We start from the raw sequence: 23,554 nt of genomic DNA on the forward strand, positions 1-23,554 counted from the left end.
CTGTTGGCTACGGACCCGATGATGTTGTACCCGAAAGCAACGTGTCCAATGTCCAGTATCTCGAAAGAGGTAGCCACGGAGCCGGCCGGGACACAGATGAGCTCCTCAGGGACTTTGGCCGTAGAGCCCGTGCTGCTATAAGTGACAAGTTTGAGCAGGCCGGTGAGCAGGTGTCTGCATTTCTCAACTATGTGCACACAGCCTTGGTGGAGGACACTCTCAAGAGGATGTATGTGATAGGCAGAGGCAACACGGCCCAACATGTAGTCAGAGACCCGCGGGGAACGTTCACCAAGGAAGGCTACCCGGTCTATGTTGCCAGTGTCCCTGAGTCTAAAGAATTGGTCGACGTGACCGGGCCCTTTGTCAGAGACAGGAGAGTGAAGCTAGAATATGAAAACAGTTGCTCCGTTTACTGCCACATAGCTAAGAAGACCTACGTGGCTCTCACTCACACCCTCGATGATCAAGGCCGCCTGTCTTCGGTCTCCGTGAAGGTCAGGGGGCTGTCAGCCTTCAAGAGTATGCGCTCGCCCTGCGATTCAGCTGTTACTGACACCTTCATAGCATGCGTCCTGAGGGGAGACTGTATCAAGCTGGAGAGGGACAGAATCTCATGCTTTTCTACGTCTCCGTGGCATCAGCTCAAATCTGGAGATGTAATCTTGTATCTGGCTCACCAGCCCCTCGTTGACAGCCTTGGCAGGTGGTTGGAAGTGGATCGAGCTAGCGCTTTTCTCATCTCGCACAGAGTGGACAATGTTACGGTGTTGCAGCTGGACTCTGGTTTTTCAGCGGTGTCCACAACACTCATCCCGATGCAGGGATGCGAGTCCGGGTCAAGAGATACTCTCACGGTGAGAACACTCTACAAGGAAGGGAAATACTGCATGAACCACATGTTCTCTCACTCTGAAGCGATACTGAGAGACCTGCTCACCTGCAAAGGGTCTGAAATGATCGCTTCCAAGATGGCAGCAGGGTTCTTCCCTTGGAGCAGTCTCATCAAATCATCAAAAAACAAGCACTTCAGTCAGCAAACGCTGGACAGATTGAAAGTGAGCAACTCCAGTGTGAAAACCACCTACGTAGAAATTGTAAAGACATGGCTTCAGGACATTACAGGACTCTCTGTTAAGCCCGTTGAGTGCCATGAGTTTCACAAGTGCAACCCCTGTGAAGCCACTTTTTACAGATATCCTTTAAACCTCCGGGCAAACACAGGGTGCATCACGGTCATGTTTGGAGGCTCGCTCATTTGCGAGGTCGACCGCTCCAAATGTCGCAATGACCCCCACAGAGATACAAAGAATGAACATGACTGTGGATCTGACGACGTCAACAGTGACGGCGGCTCAGACAGTTGTGACAAACAGCAAGGAGTAACCAACCTCCAACCCGGAGACACTGTAACGGAGCTCATCCCTCACCCCTACCAGCCTTTCAACAAATGCTTTTCCAACTCTAGGGTCCTGATAGCTCACCGGGTAGACAGTGACTTGGTCAATCGATCTGGGAAACTGGTGGCTCACTGCATCATTGATTACTGTCTACCTCGCTACATGTACAGCAATGCTCTGGGGCCCTGTAACCTGGATGACTGCAAGCAGCACCTGCTCACCACCATCACCTCAATCAGACAAAGGTTGCAAAGGGCAACCATGGCATTCAACTCGATTATGAACAACTGCCCTGAACACATGATCCCTGCTAGCGGGACCCACGAGTTGAATATCCTAAAGACAAACAGGGAGAATGTGACTCGTCTAGCGGGTGAGAAACTACAGACCTGTATCAAGGTAATCACTGAAGACATGTCACTAGAACCGCTTGATGTCTACAGAAATCTGAGTATCTTGCTCGGTAAGAGGCTTAGCGAGGCGATAACAGAAGGTACAGTGTCAATTCAAGATGATGTAGCGCTCCCACCCTGCTCAGAGACCGACATTACGCTTTCAGTGCCCACTGTCATGTTGGCAGACGCGGGTATCACCTCCTCCACTGGTAGGCTTTGTATAGCAAGAAGCGGGCTGTGTGAGAGGACTCTAGTTGACCTGGCTGGACTTTTGTATCAGACCATCCTCATGTTACAGATACACACTCCTGCAGCATGCAGCTCACCCGCTATTATGTATCCCGAGTCTGTCCTCTGTATCATGCCCTACTCTTGTGCTGACGAGACCCTCATGCAAGCATGGATCAAGACCTTCAAGGAGAAGAAATGGCTCAAAGCCATGCCGATGAAGCTTGGCAAAAGGCCGCGTAGAAACATTGACAACAGGGAAGTGAAGTATCATTGTACAGGCTGTAAAAACTTCTACAGGGACCTATTTGCCAATCAGGTCCCGGGTCACAGGCTTATTCAGCACGTCTATAACGAGCACAAGAGGCGAAAGATAGGACTGTGTGTGAAGGAAAAACGGTGGTTGTCCTGATTCTAACTTTGGTTACATTTTTCTTAGGTAGAAACGAAACAAATCTGCATATATATACAATTCCCTACATTTTACCCATCACACAAACGCTGCAGACTAACTTGTGACCTGAGCTACACTGGTTCAAGATGTCTTTCAGTCAGAAGGATTACATTTTCTCCCACACCATCACCAGGCCCAGCGAGGCCCATCAGCCTGCAGTTTTCAAAATCAACTTGCAAAGCCTCATTCCGTCAGGAAACTCCAGCACTCTATTCATGATCGACGCCATGAGCCTTACTGCATACAAGCAAGGAACCTTTCAAAAAATACCAGTCAAGTTCGCTGTCCTGGACAACAACAACAAACGGGTACTGACAAACGATCTGGGCACGCTGTCCTCGGAATGGCAGGTTGACATTAACGGTGGGTCCCGTGTGAAGATAGCAGGCACAGAGACAATACCTTTCAGTCGCACACTACATGTGTACGACGAAGAAAACAGGCAGGCTCTTGTCAATGTCTTGGCCTTCATGATGTCTAACAGCCTTTGGGTGTCAGACAGGGCAAGAGGAGCTTTCGAGGTCCTCGAAGGCAGCACCCGAGGGGAGTTTAAATTCACCTGTGACATGTGTTCACAAGTCGGCGTAGCTTGCATTACAAACGGAACCGGTGGACTTTCCTCGTTCTCTTTCCCACTATGTGTGGACGGCTATGTGTGCATACCTTCCCAACAACCCTGTGCTGACAAGGATTACGAGGCTCTCGGACACATTGTAGCTCTCTTACGATCAGCTTCCTTGGACAGCCTTGACATGTTACAACAAGACACTAAAAGGCTCGCCACCCACCAATCTGTTCAAGGCTTAGACTACAAATCTTTTCTTCGTAAACGCAGTCACAGAGGGCACATTGTAATCCCGCATGCAGTGATGAAATGTATCGCATCACTGTACCACACAATGAGTGACTACGCTGACAACTTTGCCATTGTAGATGAAAAAACACTCAACATCAAAGTCTTAATCGAGAGCCCTTCGGAAAACATTGGTGAAATCAACGGGCGTTTGTCCTTCACCATTATCTACGGACAAACTCTTTCCGACGTTTACAACAAAGTCAGCCATGGCTTGTATCATGCGGACAGATGTGAGCATAGCGAAGACCTGACAAGTCTAGTCGATACTACACAGTTGAGCAATGATGTGTTGATCAGAAGGACACAGTTGAGTTTTATGATGAATGATGATATGTCTTTTGAGGACTGGTATCGCTTCTACTATGACTGCCAACCATAAAGTAATCAATGTTGTGGTGTAATGTATGGTATAATGTATGTGAATAAAACGACATCTGAAACACATCACCAGTCTTTACATTTTTATTGAGTGGTGTCAACACTTGTACTTGTACTTGAACACTGTACCTAAAGCATAAACGCTTACAAGTTCACATACTCTTTACATGTCTTGCATGCATGGGACGCTCCGGTTCACTTGCATCACGCAAGAATGCAGAGTTGGTCATGAAGCGTACCCCATCAACCCTACAGATGTGTGACAGTAGACTTGTGAGTTCTGAGAAACGTACACCCGATCCAAGTATGAAGCCCGATTTATCAAATGTCACTTTCAACCTCAGCCCCTTGGCACTTACAATCTCAAACAGGTATCCCAGACTATCATCATCTACACAGTGAATTACTGCTGCTGGGTCTGCGTAGAGTCTTCCCCTCTTTTGTAGATATTGTATTATGAGGTGAGGTTCGGAAGCTCCCCACCATCCGCCTTTCAGCAACTCTATAACGCTGCATATCTCTTCCACTACATGTGTCAGTGAAAAGTATTCGGGATTGGAAGGTATCGTTGTAGGTCTGGGTAGCAAGTGTGTGAGGGTTTCACGGGCCAGCTTTCTCAGCATCTCGATCGGACTCGAAAAATCCCCTTCTACCAAATCACTGCATATGTAGCGTCCTTGCCGGATAAGCAAAGGAAATGACAGTACACCATTCTCGGTCTTCGCTGTGAAAGAACATACTCCTCCGGGTGTGTCACCAAAGTATGCTGAGACTACAATATCCCCAACGCGACGTCTCTTAGACGTATCCATGAATGTCCTGATTGACTCTTCTGGCACCGAGCCCCACCAGCGCTCACCCAGCCAACTGACAAATGATTCCCATGATTCCTTCAATAGTGACCAATAGAGTTTATTTTCTACAACCTCCTCTTCAACCTTGTCTTCGCAAACCCCCTCTGCGAGATCTATCTCATTGTTGAAAAGCTCGTAGTGGTTCACAAGCCTGGTATCCTCAGAATCGGTTTCACTGCTATCCTCCAAGTCACCTGCAGTTTCAAGGCTATCACCATGGGTGTAACACTCTTCATTTTCAACAATGTACTCTTTTACGTATCTCTTTGATAGCAAGCAGTGGCGATTATACTCTTCAACAGGATTATTCTCTCGAGCTTCATCATCACTAAAGTGTCCTTCGATATCTAGGTCTGTAATGTCACTGTGACAATCGTCGGACTCGCGGTGTCTCGGAGGACCGTCGGGATATTGGTGCCAGTCAGCTTCATGGTCACTGGTGTCCTCCAAATCCCCCGGAGGTTGATGTCCATCAGAATGGACATCTAGGTCTGTAATGTCACTGTGGCAATCGTCGGACTCGCGGTGTCTCGGTGGACCGTCGGGATATTGGTGCCAGTCAGCTTCATGGTCACTGGTGTCCTCCAAATCCCCCGGAGGTTGATGTCCATCAGAATGGACATCTAGGTCTGTAATGTCACTGTGGCAATCGTCGGACTCGCGGTGTCTCGGTGGACCGTCGGGATATTGGTGCCAGTCAGCTTCATGGTCACTGGTGTCCTCCAAATCCCCCGGAGGTTGATGTCCATCAGAATGGACATCTAGGTCTGTAATGTCACTGTGGCAATCGTCGGACTCGCGGTGTCTCGGTGGACCGTCGGGATATTGGTGCCAGTCAGCTTCATGGTCACTGGTGTCCTCCAAATCCCCCGGAGGTTGATGTCCATCAGAATGGACATCTAGGTCTGTAATGTCACTGTGGCAATCGTCGGACTCGCGGTGTCTCGGTGGACCGTCGGGATATTGGTGCCAGTCAGCTTCATGGTCACTGGTGTCCTCCAAATCCCCCGGAGGTTGATGTCCATCAGAATGGACATCTAGGTCTGTAATGTCACTGTGGCAATCGTCGGACTCGCGGTGTCTCGGTGGACCGTCGGGATATTGGTGCCAGTCAGCTTCATGGTCACTGGTGTCCTCCAAATCCCCCGGAGGTTGATGTCCATCAGAATGGACATCTAGGTCTGTAATGTCACTGTGGCAATCGTCGGACTCGCGGTGTCTCGGTGGACCGTCGGGATATTGGTGCCAGTCAGCTTCATGGTCACTGGTGTCCTCCAAATCCCCCGGAGGTTGATGTCCATCAGAATGGTGGGACAACTCTTCATGTTCATCACTGTCCTTTCCCCAGTATTCGTCATCATATGCACACATTGTGTAATCATAGCAAATTGATGTTGGTGACAGTGAAACAATCTCAGAAGGAGAATCAGAATCAGGATAGTCAGAATGTGAGGTCAGACACCTGGATGTTTCTGCTGTAACACTGTTCTCGCCTCCATCTACCTTGCAGTAGCCATGACAAGACTGCTTCTGAGGACTTGTGACACAAATAACCGTCTCATAATGGCTGCAACGATTCTCCAAATAAATCCCCTGTTTGGAGATCTGTAAACCGTTACAACTGTATTGAAGCCAACGGTTGGTGTAGTATGTGTATATGCTGACACCCAAATAATCAGATGTTGCCTGAATTTCCACCTCTGTCGCCCACCTACCTAGAGAGCTCATTCCAGATTTTATAATGTAGTCTGATACCGATAGGTAACCCCTTCTCAAAATACTGACATATGCAGCTTCATTACTTTGCACGTGATTCACCACAGCTTTTCTAATTGTCCCGTGATGCTCTCCAGTGCCACTCACAGCGACGCTGACTGCTCTAAAGAAGCAATTCCCGTCGCCTTCTATCTTCACATTCTTGCAAGGAGCTCCTAATACACAAGCATCTGTGAATATACTATACTGCTGTCTGCAATCAACTTTAAGCTTTCTGCATAGTTGTAACGCAACCGCAGCTCTAACAGGGTCAAACTGTAGCTTTTTACCTGTATTCTCATTAACAAACTCAATGTCTGAATCATCACTATTATTCATTATGAGTCTTTCCCACAGTGAATTTCAGATTTTCATGTATAAAAAAAATCATTAGTATTTTTTTTGTCTGATTCAGATATCATGTTGCTTCCCTGCCTAAGAACCTGGTGACCCGGTTGTGGACTGTTGACATTTGGGTGTGGATTTTAAAAACACCCCCCATTTTGTCGGGCTGCCATCCTACTTGCCATGAGTTACCGTTGAAACATTTTCATTATCCCTTGTGTTGTCCTCACATTAAACAGACATCCCTTGTCTCCTAGGGTCACATTGTCCCCAATGATTGATCCCGCTGTCCTGATATTACGATTGCCACACACACACACACAGACAAGCATGCAGGAACGTACGCAGGGGCTCATCCCGATATACACGCGCGTGGGGTCGGGGGGGGGGGGGGGGGGGGGGGGGGGGGGGGATTATTATTATAAAAAAATTATTATTATAATTATTACTATTATAAAAAAATATCCCATACCTTTATCTTTATTATCTCATATTTATATTGTACAGCTTACACAGAAACATGACCAATTACAAGTTATGTGTATATGGATAGATGGATAGATAGATGGATGGATAGATAGATAGATAGATAGATAGATAGATAGATAGATAGATAGATAGATAGATAGATAGATAGATAGATAGATAGATAGATAGATAGATAACGTGGTCACCAATCAATCACTCTGGTCACCAATCAATCTGGTCACCAATCAATCAATCAATCAATCCAGTTCCAAATTCCCAGCAGCACACTCACCGCAGTATGGAAGCGAACAGCTTTTGCATATATATTTGATAGATAGATAGATAGATAGATAGATAGATAGATAGATAGATAGATAGATAGATAGATAGATAGATAGATAGATAGATAGATAGATAGATAGATAGATAGATAGATAACGTGGTCACCAATCAATCACTCTGGTCACCAATCAATCAATCAATCAATCAATCCAGTTCCAAATTCCCAGCAGCACACTCACCGCAGTATGGAAGCGAACAGCTTTTGCATATATATTTGATAGATAGATAGGGGCGGCAGTGGCTCAGGTGGTAGAGCGGGTCGTCCAATGATCAGAGGGTTGGCGGTTCGAATCCCGCTCTGTCCCGGTTGCTGCCGTAGTGTCCTTGGGCAAGACACCTTACCCACCTTGCTCCTGATGGGTCGTGGTTAGCGCCTTGCATGGCAGCTTCCGCCGTCAGTGTGTGAATGTGTGTGTGAATGGGTGAATGTGATGTACTGTAAAGCGCTTTGGGTATCGTTACAGGTATAGTAAAGCGCTATATAAATACAGGCCATTTACCATTTACCATTTAGATAGATAGATAGATAGATAGATAGATAGATAGATAGATAGATAGATAGATAGATAGATAGATAGATAGATAGATAGATAGATAGATAGATAGATAGATCACCAATCAATCAATCTGGTCACCAATCAATCAAAAAATTATTATTATTATAAGAAATATCCCATACCTTTATCTTTTTTTATCTCATATTTTTATTGTACAGCTTACACAGAAACATGATCAATGACAAGTTATGTTTAGATAGATAGATAGATAGATAGATAGATAGATAGATAGATAGATAGATAGATAGATAGATAGATAGATAGATAGATAGATAGATAGATAGATAGAGTGGTCACCAATCAATCACTCTAGTCACCAATCAATCTGGTCACCAATCAATCAATCAATCAATCAATCAAGTTCCAAATTCCCAGCAGCACACTCACCGCAGTATGGAAGCGAACAGCTTTTGCAGATATATTTTTTACACCCGCAGCACAAAGTGTAGGTTTTGTTGTCCTTTTTCCGCGGGCAAAACTGACACCTCTTCCTCTTCCTCGCCCCCCCGGTGAGGTTATCTGCTCCTGCTCCTGCTCCTGCTCCTGCTCCTGCTCCTGCTCCTGCTCCTGCTCCTGCTCCTGCTCCTGCTGCTGCTGCTGCTGCTGCTGCTGCATCCTCACGTCCATCGCAAAATCTAGATCTAGCCCCCATCCGAATCCCTCGTACGATTGCTGCTGATGCTGTTGTACGGGGGAGACGCTCCCTCCTTTCTATCAATGGACTCACCAGCGCCTTTCCCAGCTGCTCGAGAAACACCCTCCTCTTGTTCCGCTTCTGAGACATCCAGTCAGGGTTCATTTCTCTCCATATCACGAAGGCGTTGTAGGCGGAAATGTCGATTATGTTGTGGAAAATGACCAAGGGCCAGCGAGCGGTCATCCTTCTACAGCTGTACGTTCCAATCACCTTGTCGAGGTTATCGACACCTCCTTTGTTGCAGTTGTAGTCTAGTATGATGACCGGCTTTCTGTCACGGCGATCGCTCACTCCGGCCTCCTCCGTGTGCTTCGTGCTGACCAGTATCACGTTTTTGTTTTTCTTGGGCACATAAGAAACCACAGCGGTGGTTGGCGTGAAGGCAAATTTCGACGAGAACACAGCTCTTCCCTTCGCCTGGAGCAGTTCAAGCGGAAGCTCGGGCTTGTTTTTTCGAATGGTGCCGACCATGGTCATCTTTCTTTTCAGCAACTGCTGTCCGAGTTCATAAGAGGTGAAGAAATTGTCACATGTGACATTGCGATCCCTCAGTCCCTCCGTGACATCGAGCACAACCCGCATCCCCTGGTTCTTTTCTGGACCTGGACCTTCTCTTCCTCTTCCTCTTCCTCTTCCTCTTCCTCTTCCTCTTCCTCTTCCTCTTCCTCTTCCTCGTTCTCCTACGCCGGTGGTGACGGTGGTGTCCGCGGAGGCGGCGGCGGCGGCGGCGGCGGTGCTGGTGCTGGCGCTGGCGCTGGCCTTCCCCGTATACACTTGCATCTTCCAAGCGTAACTGGATTTTGCATCACACGCCACCCATGACTTGATCCCATATTTTGCAGGCTTGCTGGGCATATACTGCCGAAAGGGACAGCGGCCTTTGAACGGAACCAGTTGTTCGTCCACCGTTACCTCAGGCCCTGGGTTGTAGAAGTACGGCAACCGACCCACCCACTCGTCCCAGACCTCTCTTATGGCCGCCAGTTTGTCAGTGGCACTTCTCGCGGGTCTCGACTCGCGGTCGTCAAATCTCAGCAGTCTGGAGTAGACGTGAAAGACTTTCAGCGGCATCGTGGCACGAAAGATGGCCCGTCCGCTCTCTGCGTCCCATAGACTAGCCGTGGCCTCACCTCGGGACCTGTAAACACCCGCTAAGAGCAGCAGCCCTACGTAGGCGCGAAGATCGGTGGCATCCATGGGTTTCCAGCCGTCGTCTCCGTATTTCCGACGCCCCTCCAAATTTGTCATCTTCAAGATTATAATTTCTATCAACGGAGTGATGAACATGAGAAATGTGGAGACAATGTCGTGGGCGAGGGAGAGTGAATATTCTGTCGGTCCCGGTGGGCCAGTTGTTGGCAGTGGTGGTGGTGACGGTGACGACGGCGGTGTAATGTTACTTTCCACCCTCCCGTCATTTCTACCCTGCTGCCGTTCATTGTATGCTATGGAGGACCATTTAATTTTGCCATTTTTTGAGAAAAAACCTTCTTCTTCTCTGTCCACTTCTTGTTCTTGTTCTTCTTGTTCTTGTTCTTCTTCTTCTTCTTCTTGTTCTTGTTCTTCTTCTTCTTCTTCTTCTTCTTCTTCTTCTTCTTCTTCTTCCCCGCGCTCTTCTCTTTCCACGAGTTCACTTTCTTCTCCTTCTTCTTCGCTGTCTTCTTCTTTTTCACTGTGTTCTTCTTCACTGTGTTCTTCTTCTTCACTGTGTTCTTCTTCTTCACTGTGTTCTTCTTCTTCTTCACTGTGTTCTTCTTCTTCTTCACTGTGTTCTTCTTCTTCTTCTTCTTCTTCTTCACCACTGTCTTCTTCTTCTTCACTGTGTTCTTCTTCTTCTTCTTCTTCTTCTTCTTCACCACTGTCTTCTTCTTCTTCACTGTGTTCTTCTATTCCTACTCTTACGTCTTCTTCCAATCCTCCACTTTCCTCTCCTTCAGACCATGACATATTGTGCTCTGGATTACATTCATCACAATCTTCTTCCTCAAACACATCCTCCACTTGTCCATCACCATCATCATCATCATCATCAAGGCATGCATTTGAAAGCATCTGTTTTAGACGGCCTAGAGCGCCTAATTCTTGACTCATGGCTACAGCGCAGTATTGTGGTGGTGTTGTTTTTGTTGTAATGTTTTGCTGTATTAGGACTAGGACTTGTAGTAGTACAACTTTGTTCCCATTAGCAAGGCAAGACAAGACAATAGGATATAGAAAGCCAATTTTATTTGTACAGCACTTAGAAGTTTCAAGCACAATGTGAGAAATCCAACATCATCATCATCATCATCATCATCATTATCATCATCATCATCATCATCATCATCATCACCACAGTCCACATTCTTCTTCTCCCTAGACATCAGTAAACTGTTCCTCAGCTTTTTTGTTTTGAGACATTAGAGGTGGGAATTATGGAGTCGACAAGTCTTCTCTGTGCCATGAATTTGTTCTGCTCTGTCACTGAACCAGGTGCAATCACTCATTAGCTCACCTTCCTGACTAAACTGCTGTGCTGATTGGACTCAACTGGTTTAGTGGAGGAGGAGAAGAACAAACTCACGACATGGAGATGACTTGATGTCTCCACTTGTCCTTTTCCTACAACAAACCTTTATTTCACATGCTGAGATTTACATCAGATTTCTGTGAATCAGACCTCAGTTGAGTGGTTTGAAAGCAGTTCTTCTGTAATGTGTTTGTGCACTCCAAAACTCCAATACTCATCCCCCTCCCGGCAGTTTTTTGGTCTGTTGTGCAGTCAACTGACAGAGTTGTAGCTAGCTACAGACATTTGTTTCTGTTTTGTTTGTTTTGTCTTGTAATTTCAGTGTATGTTTCTGCACACCCACACAAACACAGAGTGCTTCCTCAATCAGCAGATGCCGTCACTGCCGACACTGTCTCAGCAGTGATAATTTTTGCAGTGGCTCTTGGGGCAGTTGATATTGTGGTGCTCAGATTTCTGTGAAGCAGATCTCAGTGGATTGTTTCTTTCTTCTTTGTCCTTCCTCTGTGAGTCTGTGCCAGTGTCTGCTGTTTGCTCTGTGAGTGAGCTCTGTAGCTGTGAGCTTTCTCTATTCTCTGCCCTTCCTCTCTGTGTCTGTGTCCGTATCTGTGCCTCTGTCTGCAGTTTGCTTTGTGAGTGAACTGTGTAACTGTGAACTTTCCCGCTTCTCTGTTCTTCATCGCTGAGTCTGGATCTGTGCCTGTGTACGCAGTTTGCTCTGTGAGTGAGCTCTGTGCCTGTGAGCTTTGTCTGTCCTTCCTATCTGTATCTGTGTCCGTATCTGTGCCTCTGTCTGCAGTTTGCTCAGTGAGTGAGGTGACCTCTGTAACTGTGAACTTTCTGTCTTCTCTGTCCTTCCTCTCTGTATCTGTGTCTGTATCTGTGCCTGTGTTTGCGGTTTGCTCAGTGAGTGAGGTGACCTCTGTAACTGTGAACTTTCTGTCTTCTCTTTCCTTCCTCGCTGTGGCTGTGTCCGTATCTGTGCCAGTGTCCGCAGTTTGCTCTGTGAGTGAGCTCTGTGCCTGAACTTTGACTGTGAACTTTCCCTCTTCTCTGTCCTTCCTCTCTGAGTCTGTGTGAGCTCTGTGTCTGAACCTTCTGTCTTCTCTGTCCTTCCTCTCTGGGTCTGTGTCCATAGCTGTGCCTGTGTTCGCGGTTTGCTCAGTGAGTGAGGCGACCTCTGTAACTGTGAACTTTCCGTCTTTTCTGTCCTTCCTCTCTAAGTCTGAGTCTGCAGTTTGCTCTGTGAGTGAGTTCTGTAACTGTGAACTTTCCCTCCTCTCTGTCCTTCCTCGCTAAGTCTGTGGCCCTATCTGTGTCTGTGTTTGCGGTTTGCTCAGTGAGTGAGGCAACCTTTGTAACTGTGAACTTTCCCTCTTCTCTGTCCTTCCTCGCTGGGTCTGTGTCCGTATCTGTGGCTGTGTTTGCGGTTTGCTCAGTGAGTGAGGCGACCTCTGTAACTGTGAACTTTCCCTCTTCTCTGTCCTTCCTCTCTGAGTCTGCTTGTGTGTGTCTGTGAGCTTTCTCTGTTCTCTGTCCTTCCTCTCTGTGTCTGTGTCCGTATCTGTGCCCATGTCTGCAGTTTGCTTTGTGAGTGAGCTCTGTGCCTGCGAGCTTTGTCTGTTCTCTGTCCTTTCTCTCTGCATCTGTGTCCCTATCTGTGCATGTGCCTGTGGTTTGCTCTGTGAGTGAGCTCTGTGACTGAACTTTCTGTCTTCGCTGTCCTTCCTCTCTGGGTCTGTGTCCATATCTGTGCCTGTGTTCGCGGTTTGCTCAGTGAGTGAGCTCTGTGCCTGCGAGCTTTGTCTGTTCTCTGTCCTTCCACTCTGAGTCTGTGTCCGTATCTGTGCTTGTGTGCACCAGTTTGCTCTGTGAGTGAGGCAACCTCTGTAACTGTGAACTTTCCCTCTTCTCTGTCCTTCCTCTCTGTATCTGTGTCTGTATCTGAGCCTCTGTCTGCAGTTTGCTTTGTGAGTGAGCTTTGTAACTGTGAACTTTCTCTCATCTATATCCTTCCTCGCTGTGTCTGTATCTGAGCCTCTGTCTGCAGTTTGCTCTGTGAGTGAGTTCTGTAACTGTGAACTTTCTGTCTTCTCTGTCCTTTCTCTCAGTATCTGTGTCTGTATCTGAGCCTCTGTCTGCAGTTTGCTTTGTGAGTGAGCTTTGTAACTTTCAACTTTCTCTCTTCTCTTTCCTTCCTCGCTGAGTCTGAGTCTGAGTCTGCAGTTTGCTCTGTGAGTGAGTTCTGTAACAGTGAGCTTTCCCTCCTCTCTGTCCTTCCTCTCTGGGTCTGTGTCCGTATCTGTGCCTGTGTTCGCGGTTTGCTCAGTGAGTGAGCTCTGTGCCTGCAAGCTTTGTCTGTTCTCTGTCCTTCCTCTCTGAGTCTGTGTCCCTATCTGTGCGTGTGCAGCAGTTTGCTCTGTGAGTGAGGCAACCTCTGTAACTGTGAGCTTTCTGTCTTCTCTGTCCTTCCTCGCTGAGTCTGTGGCTCTATCTGTGCCTGTGTTTGCGGTTTGCTCAGTGAGTGAGGAGACCTCTGTAACTGTGAACTTTCTGTCTTATCTGTCCTTCCTCTCCGTATCTGTGTCTCTATCTGAGACTCTGTCTGCAGTTTGCTTTGTGAGTGAGCTTTGTAACTTTCAACTTTCTCTCTTCTCTTTCCTTCCTCGCAGAGTCTGAGTCTGCAGTTTGCTCTGTGAGTGAGTTCTGTAACAGTGAGCTTTCCCTCCTCTCTGTCCTTCCTCTCTGGGTCTGTGTCCGTATCTGTGCCTGTGTTCGCGGTTTGCTCAGTGAGTGAGCTCTGTGCCTGCGAGCTTTGTCTGTTCTCTGTCCTTCCTCTCTGAGTCTGTGTCCCTATCTGTGCGTGTGCAGCAGTTTGCTCTGTTAGTGAGCTCTGTGACTGAACTTTCTGTCTTCTCTGTCCTTCCTCGCTGGGTCTGTGTCCATATCTGTGCCTGTGTTTGCGGTTTGCTCAGTGAGTGAGCTCTGTGCCTGCAAGCTTTGTCTGTTCTCTGTCCTTCCTCTCTGAGTCTGTGTCCCTATCTGTGCGTGTGCAGCAGTTTGCTCTGTGAGTGAGCTCTGTGACTGAACTTTCTGTCTTCTCTGTCCTTCCTCGCTGGGTCTGTGTCCATATCTGTACCTGTGGTTGCGGTTTGCTCAGTGAGTGAGGCGACCTCCGTAACTGTGAACTTTCTGTCTTCTCTGTCCTTCATCGCTGAGTCTGTGTCTGTATCTGAGCCTCTGTCTGCAGTTTGTTTTGTGAGTGAGTTTTGTAATTGTGAACTTTCTCTCTTCTATATCCTTCCTCGCTGTGCCTGTATCTGTGCGTGGGCCTGCTGTTTCCTCTGTGACTGAGCATTCTCTCTTCTCTGTCCTTCCTTGCTGAGTCTGAGTCTGCAGTTTGCTCTGTGAGTGAGTTCTGTAACTGTGAGCTTTCCCTCCTCCTGTGTTCTTCCTCGCTGAGTCTGTGACTCTATCTGTGCCTGTGTTTGCGGTTTGCTCAGTGAGTGAGGAGACCTCTGTAACTGTGAACTTTCTGTCTTCTCTGTCCTTCCTCTCTGTATCTGTGCCTCTGTCTGCGCTTTGCTTTGTGAGTGAGCTTTGTAACTGTGAACTTTCTGTCTTCTCTGTCCTTCATCGCTGAGTCTGTGTCTGTATCTGTGCCTCTGTCTGCAGTTTCTTCTGTGAGTGAGTTCTGTAACTGTCAGCTTTCCCTCCTCTCTGTCCTTCCTCGCTGAGTCCGTATCTGTGCGTGTGTTTGCGGTTTGCTCAGTGAGTGAGGCGACCTCTGTAACTGTGAGCATTCTCTCTTCTCTGTCCTTCCTCTCTGAGTCTGTGTCTGTATCTGTACCTCTGTCTACAGTTTGCTTTTTGAGTGAGCTTTGTAACTGTGAACTTTCTCTGTTCTATATCCTTCCTCGCTGTGTCTGTGTCCATATCTGTGCCTGTGTTCGCGGTTTGCTCAGTGAATGAGGCGACCTCTGTAACTGTCAACTTTCTGTCTTCTCTGTCCTTCATCGCTGAGTCTGTGTCCGTATCTGTGCCTCTGTCTGCAGTTTCTTCTGTGAGTGAGTTCTGTAACTGTGAGCTTTCCCTCCTCTCTGTCCTTCCTCGCTGAGTCTGTGGCTCGATATGTGCCTGTGTTTGCGGTTTGCTCAGTGAGTGAGGCGACCTCTGTGACTGTGAACTTTCCCTCTTCTCTGTCCTTCATCGCTGAGTCTGTGTCTGTATCTGTACCTCTGTCTACAGTTTGCTTTTTGAGTGAGCTTTGTAACTGTGAACTTTCTCTGTTCTATATCCTTCCTCGCTGAGTCTGCAGTTGCTTTGTGAGTGAGCATTCTCTCTTCTCTGTCCTTCCTCGCCGAGTCTGAGTCTGCAGTTTGCTCTGTGAGTGAGTTCTGTAACTGTGAGCTTTCCCTCCTCTCTGTCCTTCCTCGTTGAGTCTGCAGTTTGCTCTGTGAGTGAGTTCTGTAACTGTGAGATTTCCCTCCTCTCTGTCCTTCCTCGCTGAGTCCCTATCTGTGCATGTGTTCGTGGTTTGCTCTTTGAGTGAGGCGACCTCTGTAACTGTGAACTTTCCCTCTTCTCTGTCCTTCCTCTCTGAGTCTGTGTTTGTATCTGTACCTCTGTCTACAGTTTGCTTTGTGAGTGAGCTTTGTAACTGTGAACTTTCTCTGTTCTATATCCTTCCTTGCTGTGGCTGTATCTGTGCTTGTGTCTGCAGTTTGCTTTGTGAGTGAGCATTCTCTCCTCTCTGTCCTTCCTCGCTGTGTCTGAGTCTGCAGTTTGCTCTGTGAGTGAGTTCGGTAACTGTGAGCTATCTCTCCTCTCTGTCCTTCCTCGCCGAGTCCCTATCTGTGCCTGTGTTCGCGGTTTGCTCAGTGAGTGAGGCGACCTCTGTAACTGTGAGCATTCTCTCTTCTCTGTCCATCCTTGCTGAGTCTGAGTCTGCAGTTTGCTCTGTGAGTGAGTTCTGTAACTGTGAACTTTCTGTCTTCTCTGTCCTTCCTCTCTGTATCTGTGTCCGTATCTGTGCCTCTGTCTGCAGTTTGCTTTGTGAGTGAGCTTTGTAACTGTGAACTTTCTCTCTTCTCTGTCCTTCCTCACTGGGTCTGTGTCCGTATCTGTGCCTGTGTTCGCGGTTTGCTCTTTGAGTGACGCGACCACTGTAACTGTGAACTTTCCCTCTTCTCTGTCCTTCCTCTCTGAGTCTGTGTTTGTATCTGCACCTCTGTCTACAGTTTGCTTTGTGAGTGAGCTTTGTAACTGTGAACTTTCTCTGTTCTAAATCCTTCCTCGCTGTGGCTGTATCTGTGCTTGTGTCTGCAGTTTGCTTTGTGAGTGAGCATTCTCTCCTCTCTGTCCTTCCTCGCTGAGTGTGCAGTTTGCTCTGTGAGTGAGTTCTGTAACTGTGAGATTTCCCTCCTCTCTGTCCTTCCTCGCTGAGTCTGTATCTGTGCATGTTTGGGGTTTGCTCTTCGAGTGAGGCGACCTCTGTAACTCTGAACTTTCCCTCTTCTCTGTCCTCTCTCGCTGAGTCTGAGTCTGCAGTTTGCTCTGTGAGTGAGTTCTGTAACTGTGAGCTTTCCCTCCTCTCTGTCCTTTCTCGCTGAGTCCCTATCTGTGCGTGTGTTCGCGGTTTGCTCTTCGAGTGAGGCGACCTCTGTAACTGTGAACTTTCCCTCTTCTCTGTCCTTCCTCGCTGAGTCTGAGTCTGCAGTTTGCTCTGTGAGTGAGTTCTGTAACTGTGAGCTTTCCCTCCTCTCTGTCCTTCCTCGCTGAGTCCCTATCTGTGCGTTTGTTCGCAGTTTGCTCTTCGAGTGAGGCGACCTCTGTAACTGTGAACTTTCCCTCTTCTCTGTCCTTCCTCTCTGAGTCTATGTTTGTATCTGTACCTCTGTCTACAGTTTGCTTTGTGAGTGAGCTTTGTAACTGTGAACTTTCTCTGTTCTATATCCTTCCTCGCTGTGGCTGTATCTGTGCTTGTGTCTGCAGTTTGCTTTGTGAATGAGCATTCTCTCCTCTCTGTCCTTCCTCGCTGTGTCTGAGTCTGCAGTTTGCTCTGTGATTGAGTTCTCTAACTGTGAGCTTTCCCTCCTCTCTGTATCTGTGTCCGTATCTGTGTCTGTGTCTGCAGTTTGCTCTGTGAGTGAGCTCTCTAACTGTGAACTTTCTCTATTGTTTGTCCTTCCTCGCTGAGTCTGAGTCTGTGCCTGTGTCAGAAGCTTGCTCTGTGACTAAACTTTGTCTCTTCTCTGTCCTTCCTCGCTGAGTCTGTGGCTGTTTCTGTGCTTGTGTCTGCAGTTTGCTTTGTGAGTGAGGCCAACTCTGTGCCTGTGAGCTTCCCCTCTTCTCTGTCCTTCCTCTTTCTGTTTGTTTGTGTTTTTGTTTTGTCATTTCATTTCAGTGCATGTTTCTGCACACAAACACAGAGTGATTCCTCAATCTGTAGATGCAGTCACTGCAGACACTGTCTCGGGCAGTGAAGAAAGGCAAGGAGGCAACAAACACAAAAGTCAATTTTATTTGTACAGCACTTACAAGTATCAACCACAATGTGACAAGTCCATCATCATCATCACCACCATTTTGTTTGTGTGCGCTGCTCAGAGTCCTGTGACTTGGAGCTGTTTCTTCCTCCATTCCATTCCGTTCCATTCCTTGTTGCTTTGCTTCAATAGTTGAGAGGAGAAAAAGTACTATGTATCTATCTATCTATCTGTCTGTCCTATTTCCGTTTGAAATTTCCATGTCAATTCATTGCAGTGCATGTTTTTGCACACAAACACAGAGCGATTCCTCATTGGTCGGGGTGGAACTATCCACCCCGACTGGGGCATCAACAGGATCAACAGGTGGGATGGGTACATCAGGGCCATCCATTTCCATTCCATCCACAGATCCAGGTGAGTTCCTTTCATCCACAGATCCAGGCGAGTCAATTTCCTCCACAGATCCAGGTGAGTCAATTTCCTCCACAGATCCAGGTGAGTTCCTTTCATCCACAGATCCAGGTGAGTCAATTTCCTCCACAGATCCAGGTGAGTCAATTTCCTCCACAGATCCAGATAAGTCTCCTTCCTCCACAGATCCAGGTAAGACTCCTTCCTCCACAGATCCAGGTAAGTCTCTTTCCTCCACAGATCCAGGTAAGACTCCTTCCTCCACAGATCCAGGTAAGACTCCTTCCTCCACAGATCCAGGTAAGTCTCTTTCCTCCACAGATCCAGGTGAGTCAATTTCCTCCACAGATCCAGGTGAGTTCCTTTCATCCACAGATCCAGGTGAGTCAATTTCCTCCACAGATCCAGGTGAGTCAATTTCCTCCACAGATCCAGATAAGTCTCCTTCCTCCACAGATCCAGGTAAGACTCCTTCCTCCACAGATCCAGGTAAGTCTCTTTCCTCCACAGATCCAGGTAAGTCTCTTTCCTCCACAGATCCAGGTGAGTCAATTTCCTCCACAGATCCAGGTGAGTTCCTTTCATCCACAGATCCAGGTGAGTCAATTTCCTCCACAGATCCAGGTGAGTCAATTTCCTCCACAGATCCAGATAAGTCTCCTTCCTCCACAGATCCAGGTAAGACTCCTTCCTCCACAGATCCAGGTAAGTCTCTTTCCTCCACAGATCCAGGTAAGACTCCTTCCTCCACAGATCCAGGTAAGACTCCTTCCTCCACAGATCCAGGTAGCTGTTTGTTCCTCCATTCCATTCCGTTCCATTCCTTGTTGTTTTGCTTCAATAGTTGAGAGGAGAATAAGTAGTATCTCTCCATTTGAGGAATCGCTCTGTGTTTGTGTGCAAAAACATGCACTGCAATGAAATGACATGGAAATTTCATTCAGCAGATCCTGTCACTTACCTGCAGCCTGTGCAGTTACTTGATGACTTGCTCACTCCACAACTTCTATACTCACCCTTTTTTTGCTCTATGCAATGACTTTCCAGCGAGGAGTTTGTGCAGGGAAAGGAGCCCAGAGAAGCCAAGCGCTGCTTTCCCTCCACTCTGACTGCAGCCTGTGCAGTTACTTGATGATTTGCTCACTCCACAACTTCTATACTCACCCTTTTTTTGCTCTATGCAATGACTTTCCAGCAAGGAGTTTGTGGGGGGAAAGGAGCCCAGAGAAGCCGAGCTCTGTGGGGTGGATCAACAGTGGCTGTTTGCAGCTCAGAGAGCAGTAGTCAGAGTTTCATTGTCCACACGCCTGATCTCCTCAAGACTCCATAAAACTTTTCCTCAGCTCTTTGTGGATTAGAGTTAGGTGGGATATGTGTAGTCATAAAACCATCTCTGTGCCATACATTTTTTTTTCTGCTCACACAATAAACCAGCTAAGTCCAATCAGCACAATTGTTTAGTCAGGAAGGTGAGCTAATCTGTGAATGCAACTGGTTCAGTGCATGAAGAGAACACATGTATGGCACGGAGACACCTTGTTGACTTCACAATTCCCACCTCCCACCACTCACCATTTTTGGTTGCATATCATACAGCAGGGGAGTTAATGTTCTCTTTTTTTTCTTCACAAGCTGAAGGAGCTGAGGCTTAGTTGGCTTTTGCATAGTGAATGTCCTGGCTCCCCAAGACTACATCAAACTTCTCCTCTTCTTTCTTTCAATCGTTTCTCAGCTGGCTTTGAACAGTGAATGTAGGTGCTGTCCACGCCGCCAGACCCGGCTGTAGAAACAAATTTTAAGAAAAACTATCAGTAAAACTATCAGTGAACAGTAAACAGTAAAACATTTTTCAGTAAACCATTTATTGTGGCGTGAGAGCAAAAACAAAACTGATTTAAAAAAAAAAAAAAATCTTTTGACCTGGGTCACCACCAGCCTTTCAAGGGCCTGCCTGTTTCCCTGTGCTTTCACCATGGAGCTGGGTCAGGCAACACTGTCTTCTTCTTACACCACTGCCACCTCTGCTCTATATTCTCATCTCTATCTTGATAGCTGTAGCTATACTAGCCTACTGTCCAAAAATATCAATATCTGAAAGAAGGTCACCCCAAAGCTTTATACTGTTGAATAATTGGACAGAAACAAATTAAAGAAAACTATCAGTAAACCACCAGCCTTTCAAGGACCACGCCCGGACACACACACACACACACACACAGAGAGAGAGAGAGAGAGACAGAGACATATGCACAGAGGCAGACACAGAGACGCACAGAGAACACAGTCACACAGACAAACAAACAAACATATACTTCTTACTGTTTGCTTATTTTCCTCTCTGTTCATCTTTGTTGCTTTCTGGACTGTGGGCTGCCTAGTTAGTATAGTCACTGATGGCGGTGTTCTCCACACTCCACACTGATGTCCTCAAGACTCCATCAAACCTTTTCCAATTCTTTCTGCTCACTGCTCACTGCTCACCACTCGGCAGTGGCAGTTTGCAGTCAGTCAATGGTTTGAAATCAACATTTTTCTTCTTCTGCTTCTTTTTCTTCTTCTTCTTCTTCAGGCTGCTGCTGATGGAAGCTGAGTTTTTTGGTTTTGTGTTCAGCTACACTTCTCTGACTAAGGTATTTACAGCCCTTGTGCCTCTTTATGACAAGTGCAGCCAATCCTGTCCATCACCGCTGCCCACTACTCAGGTTTCACCCACTGTAATAAAACTTCATGGTGTAGCAGGTGTCTGGTTACATAGAGCTCTGCTATGCTCTGTCCTGTCCTGTAATAGTCAGAGTTACACTGTCCACCATGACTCCATGAAGACTTCCTCAGCTCTTTGTGCAAAAACAAAACTGATAAAAAAAAATAAAAATCTTTTGACCTGGGTCACCACCAGCCTTTCAAGGGCCTGCCTGTTTCCCTGTGCTTTCACCATGGAGCTGGGTCAGCCAACACTGTCTTCTTCTTCCACCACTGCCACCTCTGCTCTATATTCTCATCTCTATCTTGATAGCTGTAGCTATACTAGCCTACTGTCCAAAAATATCAATATATGAAAGAAGGTCACCGCAAAGCTTTATACAGTTGAATAATTGGACAGCCAGACCTGGCTGCAGAAACAAATTACAGAAAACTATCAGTAAACCACCAGCCTTTCAAGGGCCACGCCCGGACACACACACACACACACACACACACACACACACACACACACACACACACACACACACACACACACACACACACACACACACACACACACACACACACACACACACACACACACACACACACACACACACACACACACACAGAGGCAGACACAGAGAGACAGAGACAGAGACATATGCACAGAGGCAGACACAGAGACGCACAGAGAACACAGTCACACAGACAAACAAACAAACATATACTTCTTACTGTTTGCTTATTTTCCTCTCTGTTCATCTTTGTTGCTTTCTGGACTGTGGGCTGCCTAGTTAGTATAGTCACTGATGGCGGTGTTCTCAACACTCCACACTGATGTCCTCAAGACTCCATCAAACCTTTTCCAATTCTTTCTGCTCACTGCTCACTGCTCACCACTCGGCAGTGGCAGTTTGCAGTCAGTCAATGGTTTGAAATCAACATTTTTCTTCTTCTGCTTCTTTTTCTTCTTCTTCTTCTTCAGGCTGCTGCTGATGGAAGCTGAGTTTTTTGGTTTTGTGTTCAGCTACACTTCTCTGACTAAGGTATTTACAGCCCTTGTGCCTCTTTATGACAAGTGCAGCCAATCCTGTCCATCACCGCTGCCCACTACTCAGGTTTCACCCACTGTAATAAAACTTCATGGTGTAGCAGGTGTCTGGTTACATAGAGCTCTGCTATGCTCTGTCCTGTCCTGTAATAGTCAGAGTTACACTGTCCACCATGACTCCATGAAGACTTCCTCAGCTCTTTGTGCAAAAACAAAACTGATAAAAAAAAAAAAAAAATCTTTTGACCTGGGTCACCACCAGCCTTTCAAGGGCCTGCCTGTTTCCCTGTGCTTTCACCATGGAGCTGGGTCAGCCAACACTGTCTTCTTCTTCCACCACTGCCACTTCTGCTCTATATTCTCATCTCTATCTTGATAGCTGTAGCTATACTAGCCTACTGTCCAAAAATATCAATATATGAAAGAAGGTCACCCCAAATCTTTGTACTGCTGAATAATTGGACAGCCAGACCTGGCTGCAGAAACAAATTAAAGAAAACTATCAGTAAACCACCAGCCTTTCAAGGGCCACGCCCGGACAGACAGACAGACACACAGACACACACAGAGACAGAGACAGAGACCACCCTCACACAATCCGGCCCCACCAAATTGTAGAAAAACAAAAAGACAATTACATCAACTATTGGACATGTACAACCAAAACCCATTGCAGCAAAACTGCAATGCTATTTGGCCCTAAACAGAGAATACTCCAGGGCAGATTACTTGAGTTCAGTAACTGACCCCAGACTGAGGAAAACCTTGACTATGTACAGACTCAGCGGCCACAGCCTGGCCTTAGAGAGCGGCCGCCACAGACATACACTAACATCACACTAACAACACCCAACTTCACCCAACTCTCAGACCAGGACAAATTCTGTCATTTGTTAGGAGAACAAAGAGTCACTGCTCTAGAAGCAGCAAGATATGTTTTTGCCTGTCACAAAAAGAGAGAGGAGCTGCTCAACATGAGCTCCTCTATATGAGCAGCTGCTGCTGCTGCTCCTGTTGAGTTTTACCTGCTAAATGATATCTACACTGTTTGTTCATTACTATCATCTTTATTATTATTTTCTCTGTGTATTTATCTATGTTGTATGTGTTATTTTACCATTTTTGTAATGCTTTGGCAACATTGTAATGACAGTCATGCCAATAAAGCTTGTGAAAATTGAAATTGAATTGAGACATATGCACAGAGGCAGACGCAGAGACACACAGACACACAGACAAACAAAGAAACACATACCTGTGTTTGCTTCTTTTCCTCTCTGTTCCTCTTTGTTGCTTTCTGGACAAACTTTTTCCTCTTCTTTCTGCTCACTGCTCACCACTCGGCAGTGGCAGTTTGCAGTCAGTCAATGGTTTGAAATCAACATTTTTCTTCTTCTGCTTCTTTTTCTTCTTCTTCTTCTTCTTCTTCTTCTTCTTCTTCTTCTTCTTCTTCTTCTTCTTCTTCTTCTTCTTCTTCAGGCTGCTGCTGATGGAAGCTGAGTTTTTTGGTTTTGTGTTCAGCTACACTTCTCTGACTAAGGTATTTACAGCCCTTGTGCCTCTTTATGACAAGTGCAGCCAATCCTGTCCATCACCGCTGCCCACTACTCAGGTTTCACCCACTGTAATAAAACTTCATGGTGTAGCAGGTGTCTGGTTACACTGAGCGCTCCTCTGC

At 46.8% G+C, this 23,554-nt stretch overlaps 1 protein-coding gene across 1 annotated transcript; it reads right to left on the reverse strand.

Annotated features, from left to right (window-relative positions):
- Positions 1-17,305: 17,305 nt before the first annotated feature.
- On the reverse strand, positions 17,306-23,206 carry LOC310990089 (uncharacterized protein). The gene is made up of 2 exons (XM_083977325.1): positions 23,132-23,206; positions 17,306-19,920 (listed from the first exon to the last, which is right to left on the reverse strand). The coding sequence occupies exon 2, from the start codon at positions 19,078-19,080 to the stop codon at positions 17,995-17,997; it is 1,086 nt and encodes a 361-aa protein (XP_083833451.1). The 5' UTR covers positions 19,081-19,920; positions 23,132-23,206; the 3' UTR covers positions 17,306-17,994.
- Between the last annotated feature and the right edge of the window lie 348 nt (positions 23,207-23,554).

The sequence above is a fragment of the Trachurus trachurus genome, assembly GCF_905171665.1.
Source record: "Trachurus trachurus genome assembly, chromosome: 8".
Taxonomy (NCBI): Eukaryota; Metazoa; Chordata; class Actinopteri; order Carangiformes; family Carangidae; genus Trachurus; species Trachurus trachurus.